At 36.2% G+C, this 12,447-nt stretch overlaps 1 protein-coding gene across 2 annotated transcripts in view; it reads right to left on the reverse strand.

The window, feature by feature from the left end:
* LOC132198298 (mucin-12) overlaps positions 1–12,447 on the reverse strand; it is a 60,974-nt gene that overhangs the window by 3,183 nt on the left and 45,344 nt on the right. For both annotated transcript variants that reach the window (XM_059622251.1, XM_059622250.1), the window contains 2 exons: positions 11,339–11,534; positions 228–448 (listed from right to left, as the gene is read on the reverse strand). In XM_059622251.1, the coding sequence (XP_059478234.1) occupies positions 228–448; positions 11,339–11,534 (417 nt within the window). The remainder of the gene's footprint in view (positions 1–227; positions 449–11,338; positions 11,535–12,447) is intronic.

Genomic DNA, 12,447 nt, shown 5'->3' on the forward strand with positions numbered 1-12,447 from the left:
TTAAATTTATAGTATAAATTCAAAATATTAACTAAAAATATCTTCATTATTTCTAATAAATTAAATATAAACTTTAAATTAATTATTAATTTAACTTATACTCTTACTAATTGTAATGAGACTTCATTTTTGATTTCTTAATTTGATAGAAATTTTGAAAATGTCAATAATATAAAAGGGATAAAAGTAGATATCCCATTTTGAATTTTAAATTTTGGGAAACTAACCTTTCGTTCTTGCATGAGCTTGGCGAGTGCGTCATAAATCGTGTGCTCTGAAGGAGTTTCCATGACTGCAGGGAAGGATCGCTGCAACGCCGCCCTGACGGCCTCCAAAGACGCCGGCTGACCCGCAGAGGTGAGCTCCAAAACCACCCAGCACAGCGCCTCTGGCAACGGAGTGAATTGGCTTTGCGGTAATGACTGGACCAAGCACTCCTCCACGTCTCCTGAAACCAAGCAAAAAGCAAATGAGAAAAATAATAATTATAAAAGAGGCGGCGAGCGATTCATTAAGAGGCAGTGAACTTTTGCTACACATATAAAGTTTGAGGAAAAAACGAGAAGAGCCACAGTGGTGTCATTTCTGGTGACGCTCTGTTGTTTCAGCGCTTGTTCCATTTCGTTAATCCCCTTGAATTCCAACTGCCTAGAAGAAAGGAAAGAACGAGATATGCGCCAAGAGATGCCAGGGTTATTTCGAGTTCAAACTCCTACTTTGCCTCAAAACAAAAACACGAAAATTCCAGGGCACAGATATTTTTTTAGAATGCTCGGATTTTTTGCATATTAAATTTCCTCTTTTTTATTATAGAAGTTTAGCAAGGAAAATTTTCATCTGCTTTGAAAGTCGTAAACAGCGTCACACATTTTTCGGCCTTTGTTTAATAATTGAATTACGACGGTCCGCATAGTATGAAAAGAATTCTCCGCAGACCTCAATCGCATTACTTTTATTATTTCAGCTGTCGAGTTTAATCTAGGAAGTGCAATTAGAGTTTGCGGCGGACGGCGCACATGCAGCCGGCTGGGCGTGTTTTTGAGCCACACGCCACGTACCATTGCAAATCTCAAGTGTTTGCGGCAAAAGTGAGTCACACGAGCGTGGTTGCAACTTGAAGAAATCAAAACAAGGATTTGCACACTTAAATCATTAAAGAAAACGCGGGTATCACAATCATTATGAAATATATTGAATAAAATTTGAGGAAAAATTTTAAATAATTTAACTTTAAATATCATGATATTTACTATTTTTAGCCAATTAGATATAAATTTCAAGTCCTATTTTTTATCGTACATCTTATCATTTGTGGCTTTTTCTCACAGAAAAAAATCAAACTTGTTATTGACCTCGATGACCGTAATTAAAGAACTTTATCAAAAAGAAAAAACCTTCTTCTGCCCGACCTTTGGCAAAATATAATGCGATCTTGTTGAATGCGAATAATTTTAAATATTTCTTCTTGCTGGTAATCAACTTTTTCTTTCGTGCCCGTTTTTTGCTTGATGCCTGCGCGACCTTTAACTCGCGCGATTTTGTTTGAGTGTAATTTGCAGTCGTGCCCGCTCGCGATTTGCAGACGAATGAGATCAGCGGCAGACCAGTCTGTGACTTTGCGAGCGAGAGTAAAAAGGAAACTCCCTGCGATACCCGTTTGCAAGGTGTATTTTTTTCCTTTCTTTTCGGCTGATCTGCAGCAGCAAATCGAGAGAGCAGTAGAAGAAGGATGCGGAGAGCAACTCACGTGCTCGCAATAATAATAATGAATAAAACGCGCGCCGGTTTGCAAGAAAAGCAAGCAAGAAGGATCTACATGCCGCCAGCAGGTCAACTTTTTCACTGTGCCCTTGAATATTATAAACTTGAAAAATGACTTGTGCGAGCCTCTCGCGTAAATAATATTATTATGGTTTACAGGGAGAATGAGCACCATCATGATCATAATAAAAATATCAAGCGCGATCGAAGGAAGCTTCGATTTTTTGTTAAAATTTTTAACTAGTAAATTTTTCTAGATATATTTTTAATAGACGGTTTTTCAAATATAATATTATTGATAATATCAAAGGAGAGGAAATTATTTTATCCATCTTAAAAATATTTAGAATTTTGACTCACATTAGGAAAATTTCATGTTTTGCTTGTTACGCAAGATGCGCTTATTTGATTAATAAACCTGCTGACCCGCAATACATATTTCCCTATCAGCATAATTATTATAAAATATTATTATTTGCTCGAGTGGATTCAAAAACAACCGACGCTATCACCACCAAGCATAATTCCAAAGAATGGCCGATCAGTCTGAATTGAATAAAAAAAATTTATCCCGAGGCGTGTGGTCGTGACACAAACAAAATCACGAACACGTCCGCACCTGCACCGAGGGCGGAACTTGTAATTTGTTTGCAAAGTTCCTCTCCAAAGTGCTGCGAGGCTTGTTTTGGTGAACAATGCGTACTAATCCACCGGCTAATTTTGCATGCGTAGCAGAAAATCCACAATTCCTTCTGCCGAAAAGGGCACGCGGCTCCTTTTTGCGTCACAATTTCGCTAATTTCGCTGGAAATGATTTAGCATGTGGCTAAGGCGATTTTATTTGCATTTAATGCGGCATAAAAGGAGCCTGCTTGCTGCTGGGCGAAGGACAAAACACGCGACTTCCAAACTTGATCTGGCGGCGGCTTTTTTGGAACGGTTCCAGGAGCCTCGCTTGCTTATCTTCTTATTCTCGCTCAGTGCCACTTTTGCATCTACTTTTGACAAAGGCATTTCGGCTCATTACGGGTCGGCCGAGAAGATCATGCTGTCCGCATTGCGTCATTGTTTGCGCGGATTAGCGCTTTTATTGCGCCGCCACGCTGTGCGAAAAAGGCCACCGTGCAACTGATTGTGAGAAACAGCCGTCGACCCGGACTTTGCATTGTGTTTTATTTGGGAAAGGAATTTTCAAGGATGACAGGGATGTTTGACTCGTATACAAATTTACTGTTGGAAAATTGCAAATTTGGCTTTGTTTCGAATTTAAAAAAAATTAACTTATAGATTGAGTGTGTTTTTGTCATTTTAATTGAATAAATTATCCTACTGTGAAAAATACTTTTTTGGTTACATAGTTATATTCAAACATATTCCCTCACAATGTCCGTTGATACCGGTGCTGATTACAAAAAAAGCACGCATTCAACTTTCAAATTAATTACTTGCAAAAAAAAACTATAAATGTGTGTTTCAGCTACAATCAAAATCAATTATTAACAATATAGCCATGCAGATGCCAATTAAATTGAAGGTTAAGAGTCAGCTAGAAACTTGCTAATTAAAATTTTGAGCGTGGGCGTTTCCGAATGCCCAAATTTGTACTCGAGTCAGCCAAAATAATCGATTACTAATCACGCAGAAAAGAAAGTTCTATAAATTATCTCGCTGTCAGAGCGAGCTGCCTGCTTCGCTAATGATCATTCATAATTTCCATCTCGTATAATCAGAGCAGCCTTCCCTTTCTTCATGCCGCTTCGAAACGTGACTCTCCGAAGAACACAATATTGAAACAAAACTACATTAACGAACGATACACCGTATTTTTTCTACGTACACCGATCAACTGATCAAATAACCTTTCAATCAATTTTAAATTTGGTTTAGTGAGCTCAAAGCCACCATAAATTTTGATCTGACGGTTGAACTAACTAATATGAGAAGAAGGATTGGATTGATTTAAATGGTCTATGAATAATCCTTCAAACTTAATGTAATATTTATTTATGTGGGAGCCAATGTACATTAACAAAGCGAAAACAGCATTGAAAAGTCAAGCATTTATATTGAATTTATATGAAAAAAAAAATACAAACTAAAGGAGGGCTGTAATTGCAATTAAAAATATATAATTAAATGATAATATTTAAATTACAAGACTTCTTCCTGTACAACTTTTGGGTCAACGTGATAGGGAGTGAATTAACTCATTAATTTTAATTTCTTCATCGCTGTACTGTGCAATTATATAAAATTATTTCAAATGATTACAAAATACAAATTTTATAATAAATTCTTATATTTATAAATATTATTTGCTAAGTAAGAAATTTGCTGTATTTCGAAAAATTAATTTAAAAAAAATTATAAATCTAATTAATGTGATATAAGAAAAAATATTAAAGAAGGAATTTATTTAAGAAATAAAATTTTATTTTAATATCAATAAGTTTTTTTACTACACCAATAAACTCCTGTTTAGCTTTCATCACTCGAATTACGCGAAAATTAACATAATCAAATGTTTATTCATAGATAATAGGCTTGCATCACCGAAATTGAATTTGCATGCAATTTTAGCGACCGACGGCGGTGGCGGTTCAAGAAGCTGCAATCGTTTGCCGGCTTGCACGCGTGCGTAACTCTATATTTTTAATACTTTTAGTTTCGCCACTCACTCTCGCACACGGGCTACTGCATTATTCATTTAATACCTTTTGCACGCGGCAGCACACATGCATTCGCTGGAATTTTTGCGTCACTCAACACTTCTCCAATGAAAGAAAGCAAGAAGTGAGAAATAAAAATAAAGAATGAAGCTGCGTGCGCTTTTCATCGCTCGACTTTGCACAATATCGGGTGACACGCGTGGAAAATGGCACATGCCGGGTTATTAGTGCAGCGCCGGCGGAAAAGTGAGGTAAGACCAAAGTCAGATCGGATGAGGGGTGCCCAGATTGAATGTCTCTTATTTGCATGACGCGGTGAGTCACTCTTTCACCGACTGATATTATACCTGTCCTGTCAATATTAGCATCAGAGAAATGCACTCAATCTGCGCTTGCTTATAATTATTTACGTTAATCCAATCAGTTTAATGTTTAATCTAATGATGTTGTGTCGAAAAAAATAAAATCATTTTATCAAATAATCCAAAATTACCAACCAATTAAAAACCAACTCTTAATAATTTTTTGTTTATATTTAAAAAAAGTTATAATTGAATATACAAGAAATAAAATGACGTATGAATTTATCAAAATATTTATTTCTACAGTTTCTTCGTTGCTTGGCAAAAATTCTTATTGGGACTCTTTATATTTTTTAAAAAATTGTATTGATTTAAATCTCTTTAATTTGCTTCCTTTTATTCGTAAAAGAGTTAATTCTATACCCAATGAATCCACCTCTCATTGCATCAAGAAATAACAAGATATAAGTCTGGCGGCGCTTAATTCCACGAGCACTTTCAATTTATTTCACCCACTCGACTGTCTGGCCAAATTAATGGCATCGCCGCCGCTTTTTGCACACAGCGAATTCGGCGGCACTCATTAATTAGAGCGTCTGCTGTGCTCTGCCACTGATATGTCGCGGTTTAGTTTTATATATAATTGCTGCAGCAACAGCCGCATCATCCCTTTCAGACAAAAAAACGGCAACACGCCCAGCAGCTAACGTGGGACTTTGGAAATGCAGTGGGTGTGCAGACGGCGGATTATTTATTCGTCGGCCAACAAACCTGCTTTTGATCGAAATGCTGCTGCCAATACACTAAAGCCGCAGCAGATAAACGAATGCATCACTTTCCATCTCTACGAGTTTACTCGCACGCAGACTTGTTTTTGCCTCTGCAATTCTGGTTTTTTATTTCGTTGGAAAATGTAAGTCCTTGAAAAGAGGAAATAAATCAATTGATCATAAAATCACTCTGGCTCAGATTGGCTTTGATGGGTTTTTTTATTCCATCCATGAAAAACCACTTTCAAAATATGTTGGCTATTCAAACAATAAAATTTGGCTTGAACGTGAATTTTTTTGCAATTTATCACATATGGTGTACAGTAGCGTTTGGATTGAAAATTGAGCAGATCGTTTCAAATTTTTCTCACAATTAGTCCTTCAGTTTCACTTTTGAATTTCCTATCACCGAGAGAAATCACGTCAACAACCCTTTGAATAATCTATCCATACAAAAAAAAATCAATGCATAAGGAGGAGCTTTGTCAGTTCTTGGCCGGGTTGTTCTTTTTTTGTTGGGCTGCGCAACTGATTAAAATGCAAAAGACGTGGCACTACATTCGCATCACGCCTTTTCATTTGCACCACCTCTCTTGTCTCTCTTTTTCTCGGCAGCAAAATTCTTCAGCCACCGCGTAAAAACGTCCACGGCAAAAGAAAGAAACTAATGCGGAGGACGAGATTTATTCAGATATGTGCTCTAGGAAATATTGCACCTCTGGGAAAAAGAGAGCTAAAGTGTGAAAAGTATTGCGGATTTTCAGAACCTGCACATACGTGAAATGGAGAGCTACTTCTTCTTAACACTACTTTTTTGTGTCACTCAAGGAGAGGACGTTTGTATATAATTATTCCGATTGTGAGAGCGGCATATGTAAGTCATTGCAGTGAATTAGAATGGGTGGAGTTTATTTGTGTATATTCTTTGAAACGGGAAGCTTTCTTGTATTAGATTCAAATCAACAAGTTCTCTGCACCAGCGTAGCTCATTTCGCGCCATTGTATAAGCAAAATTATCTACCAATGGAGCTACAAATTGAAGCGGGATTAAAACTTTCATTTCAAATAAATCACGAACAAGCGCCGGAAATTTACATGCGATAAAGAGACACGAATTTATTTATGAGATTTGAATACCATAATCATATTAATACAGAAATCAGGTTTGTTTTCAGGAAAAAACTATTGGTTTTCAACAAGTTCCAACAACCTTTCTCCAACTCTCAAAGCTTGTAATTCGATTAAGAGAATTTCCTACAAAGTTTCTCCACATTTTTCTAGCAAGTGACCAGCATTTTGAATCATTTATTTAAATTAGTGTAGTGAGAGAAATGTATGTTACTTTTGAATTAATTGATACAAAATATTAAAAGACCTTGAACTTTAAAGTTAAGATTAAGCTGAGCGTAAAAAATTAAATACACCATTCACTAATTTCATGTGTACGGCCCACTTGGGATTGCTAATTAACTTTGATGGTCGCTTGTTTTTTTTTTCATTAATGTGCAGCAGCATCTCCAACTAGCACCGGCAATCGCATTATTCATCGTGCCAAATCTATATAATTATAAATGACGTTCGAGTTGGTTCGTAATTTAATAACAGGAAAAAAATTATAAATGATGGGAAGAAACAAAGTCTGTAGCACGCGTGCGTTGGTGATTGAAAAAAAAACAGCAATGAAAATCGAATACGATTTTCTGGTTGTTTAATTGCGTTATTTAAATAACTTTATATATTTATTGCGGTGATGCAAGATTTGCGTTGAATCCATGATAGATAAAGTCGCAGAGGAAGCACGCCTGTCGTGAGAGCAGAAATGAAGAGTGTGTTGTACAGGCACAAGATGTAAATATATTTTTCATTTTCCGTGATGCATAAATGTATTTTATGGCGTGTTATTTTCAAGAGTTTAAAAATAAACAAAGCGTCAGCAGCAGCTTTACATTTTCCTCGGGACACTTGTAAAACCAGTCTTTTTGAGGAATTCCACATTCTTGCGGCAACAGCAAAATGGATGTCGTGGAATTTACATACAAAAATATTTCACTAGAACTATTTGAAATTTGAAAGAGGAATGTTTAAAGAAGCAATGAAATTTTTAATTGAAAGGAAAAGCTTTCTCAAATAATTAATTTAATGAAAGTACAAGTGGAAAAACTTTTGAATTTTTTTTTTATTGTTCGGTTCATTATTTAAACTGATTTTTTTAATAATGGCCACGTGATCACCCAATTCAGCTGGCAACTCTCCCTTTCACGAAACAATTTTTATTGAGCCGAATTCAATTAAAGGCATCCACCGTTAATTGAAACCATTTCTTAAATGGAAATGTATGTGCGCCCCATGCTGTTCGTACGTGCACGTATTTTATTCAAACACACGTCAATGAATTTCGAACCGCCTTCTCTTAATAGATCTGGAAAGCTTAAGACAATTTGCTCGCAAAAAGAGATCTGCCGCGATAAAAGCAATTGCGGCCGGTTATTGTTTTGGTTCTCATGCATGATGCATGCGATGGCATCAAGTGTATGCGGTCCCTCCACCGTGCACACAAAAATTTTCCCTGGAGGCTCGCGCACTGCATTTTGCAGACTGATTGATTCAATCTCTATGGCTAACAAGAGCGCGTCGCTAAAACTCTCACAAGCCAACAGTGAAATCAAATCTGGCAGTGAAATTTCCCGAGTCAAAATCAGCCGTCGTGCGCTGTGGGAATCGATTGCCAGTGCTTAATAATATACATTCCAAGTTACCAACCAACGATCGGCTCATGATCTTTTGATAAAAAGCAAATCCCTCAGGGAGAGTGTTTTTGCGGCGGCGAGAGGTCTTGTCACGTACTAACTTTTTAGCATGAGTTGAAATAATTTAATTGGCGAGAGAGTTTAAATAGTTTCACAAACCCACAAACAATCAATTACGGAAAAAAGAAAATTTATCAACAATGTAAAAGCACTGAACGAAAACGTTAATCTTACTAAATTTAGATATACAGATACAGAAAAATAGCACACAATAAAAAATATAAAGAATCATGCAAAGTGTTTATTAATTTCTTAATAAAGTTAAAACATTAATAATTTTGATATAATTTCTTAATATTTTAATACTAAAAATTTAAACTTTTAATTTTTTTATACATTTATGAATAATAAAAGCCTCAAATTTATATTATGAAAATTTCTTGTTCCTGATTTATGTTGTCAGAATGAGGTAACAAAATTAAAGCGTGTTTCCCTAATACGCACAAATCCTTTCTGCAGGCACACCTTTCGAAAATTTCGTCTTGGATTACCAATTGACTCATTTTTAAGCAGCTTGATTGAATTACCTGCTGCGTTTTTTCTCACGAAATTTCTGCTCACGTGACCTCTTCATTACCGAAGCAGAGCCTCGGGAGCCGCTCCCTGTTCGTCGGTTCCTCGCGCGACTTCGCCGCCATTTATACATCTCTGATATTTATTTGTACGATGTTTAAGTGCTCGAGAGGTTTTTCTCAGGCGGCCCAAAGTGGTTTTCACTGGCGGTCATCGCCACTACGCCTTGCAATATTTTCTGAATCGCCTCTTGCCAGATCCGTATCAAATTTTTTACTGTATATGTTCAGAATTCAAGTAACTGGATCTGGATTTCAGTATCGGCCTGTGTCATTAGCTTTGATCTTATTTTCTTCATTTATAAGAAAAAAATTGTAATTACCAATAATTAATTTGACAAATAATCTTATAGGTGAATTTGAAGCAGCTACTAAAAAAATGATCGCCTTTTACTCTTAATTAAGTAAAAAAGCGTGTACTAATAAAAATTTACGGTGTGCTGGCTACAAGGCTATTTCACCGTAACCAACACTTTTCACCCTAGGACATTTGTGCGCGCGCCATGCTTATAATGTGCGCTCGTACTTGATTTACCTATGAAAAAACTGCCATGGAAAAAATTGAATTAGTGAATGAGATCTGACTCACCGCTCTGGGAACCGAACTCGCTTTAATGACGGCCAAAAATAATTTATGACTTCGAATATTGTCTTAATGAGGGCCAAGCATTTTTTGCAGGCGACATAACAGTACTTCTCCTTTTAAAGGCGAAATGCTACTTTAACCATGTGGTGCACAAAAAGATAACTTCCAGCTGTCAAAACGGTCCCCGAGTGATAAAATACATTTTTTAGGTCGCAGAATTGGCATTAATTGACGGCGGGTGAAACCGAAGTGGGTAAATTTTTTCTCACGAACGGCACACCTACTATTAACGCTTCGGAGCACGCAGACCCCAAGGCATTGTAATAAAATAATAACCAATCAATAAGAGAACGAAAAATATATGATCTTTTAAATTCTGCATGCTGCTTTTTATGTTTGTCACGTTCAAATAAACATCAAATTAGGAGATAGTAATTTTTAAATTTAAAATTTGAAATAAAAAAGATATTGAAAGTCTCAATTTTTACTAAATTCAAGGAACAAGTACGTGTGCTTTTAGCCTTTCCCTCTCTGAAAAGTCTTTTGTATTACTTGACACTCTTGCCACTCTAAAAATGTCAAATTATTCTTCAGAGCAGTCGTTAGTATGTTCTATTATATGCTTTTCTTCATTAACTCCACTGCAATTGTTGCATAGCTTGAAAACGAAATGAAAAGTTGTTTCGGTTTTGTTCGTGCATAATAGAGAGACTGTGGTGAAACAAATGTGATAAAACACTCCAGAGCAGTGAAATTGGAATGGATACGAAATAAATCACACCGCTCTTGTATTCAAATCGCGTGAAAGGCCATTTTGCATTTGATTTACGCAAAAGTTGAAGCTAAACCGGATTTCTCCAAATTTAAAACTGCAATTTTCGCGTGATGACGATTTTCATCAAGATATATTTATCCCATTTGCGAAAAGGGCTTCAGACAGTTTGCATATCAAAGAAAATTAACTGTAAATTCCGCAGCGCGCAGACACCTCTCTCATTTCTCATTTGAGGCGTCAGAGTGGCGCTCAGGTTGAAAAACTCGTTGCCAAGAGTGCCAATCCAATAAATAATGATGTCATGCACGGGTAGGTAAAAAACCGAGAAGGAAAGAGATGCGGTCATAAAAATACAACGACGACCCATCTCTGCTCATTGGAAAAGGTGACTAACATGTACATACATTCAAGTGAGCGCGTGCAACATACTCATACATCAAAAGACGAGGGAGTAAAACTGGTGTTGACCTTTTCGCATCTTTTGTATTACATCATTTCTTTTTTCGAACCTCTTTACTCCAAGGTGAATCCGCAATCTACTTTTACAAGTTAGTCACTTGGATTTATTTCACCTGAGAGACGCAAACTGGGCGTGGATTTGAATTTATGGGAGGAAATGAGTTCCATTTATAAATTTTTAATGTCGATCCGAGAAAGAGGGCATAAATCAAGGTGAGAGAAAAACTGGTCCACTGCACTCTGGGCTACGATGAGAACCAAATGATATCCGATTTTTTAGTGTCAACCATCATGATAATTATAATGGAGCGATCAGACAAATAAAACCTGCATCGCCGCCAGGAATGCATTCAGATGTAAAGAAATCGAAGATAAATAACAGAGAAGCGGCTAATTATGATATTTTTTTGTAATTTACATGCTGCTCACTTGTCAGTGTTGATGTAATTATAAGTGGAATTCACATATATCATTGGGCATCACGATAACTGGCAATGAGAACAGAAATTCCTATAGAGGGACATTAAAAAAATAAACATTTATTATCTGTTTGCTAATAAAATAAATTCCCATTCGCTTGAATCTCTTAATTGGCCTGTGGTCATTTAATAAAAATTTGAAAATAAAATGGACTTACCGACAAGGGTGACAATGTGGTTTGATGGTGGCTGCAGCGTTTTCCTGCCCCAGGCGGCCCTGATGATTTCTAGGGCGCAAGGGTCGGCTGAAACGAGGAGCACTCCAGGTGCCACGTACCCTTGGTACTGCAGCTGGCGCATGGCCTCCAGAAGGGAAGGGTTCCAAAAGCATCTCAAGTTCGCCTCAAGAAAACTCTGCAAAAAAAGATGGAGAAAATTTAGGCTAAACATCATTTTGCAACAAATATTTTTTTTTTTTTATTAAATTACATAATTTAAAAATGTTTTTAATATATATTTTTTTTTAAATTTCAGATTATCAGACTAATCAAAATAAGTATAAATAAATATTTATAAAGCACCAACGTTAAAGATACGTAAAGCATTAATGATACATTTTTGCCATCAATTCTTATAAGTTGCTTCTCGCAAGTTAACTTTACCAATCAAGTTTATGAGATATTATGAGCATTGATCTCCAGAAGATTTACAAAATTACTTAACTTTTTTAATATGGATTCTTATATTTATTATAGCTACAAAAAATAAAATATATATACTTAGTTAAAGCTGACTTACTTTCATTGAAGTTTTTTTTTAAATAATGCAATCTTTGGTAACCTTAATTATTCATTATTTAATTGAATTTTTAATATAATTTATGATTAACTTGCATACTTTCAAATCACATTTTGTCATTTCGTGAATGCAGATTGTTTTGAATAATACCATCATAATTTTACTGGTACAATTTTTGAATAAAATTGATCTTGATTAATGTGCAGGTAAATATAAATCTTTGCAAATCCGCTTGACCTTTCTACTCTCCTCGAAAAAATCGACAAAAAACTGGCCCCGCCGGATTGATTATTCAATTCATAACGCAAACGGCCTCTGGGCGTTTGTTTAATTCCCCCGAGTGAGAGAGTGGCAATGCACCTGTGTAATGTAATAAGTGGCATAAAATTATGCTCCAGAGCAGGTGAGTCACCCACGTATTCGCTGTTCGTAATTAAAGATTGCTCTCGTGTATTGAGCAGAGAGATAAGTTCACGACTGGCAAGAAAATCGTGTGCTACACCCACCTCGGCCAACAATAAACCGATTG

Source organism: Neocloeon triangulifer, unplaced genomic scaffold (genome assembly GCF_031216515.1).
Source record: "Neocloeon triangulifer isolate White Clay Creek 2 clone unplaced genomic scaffold, ASM3121651v1 ptg000012l, whole genome shotgun sequence".
Lineage (NCBI taxonomy): Eukaryota > Metazoa > Arthropoda > Insecta > Ephemeroptera > Baetidae > Neocloeon > Neocloeon triangulifer.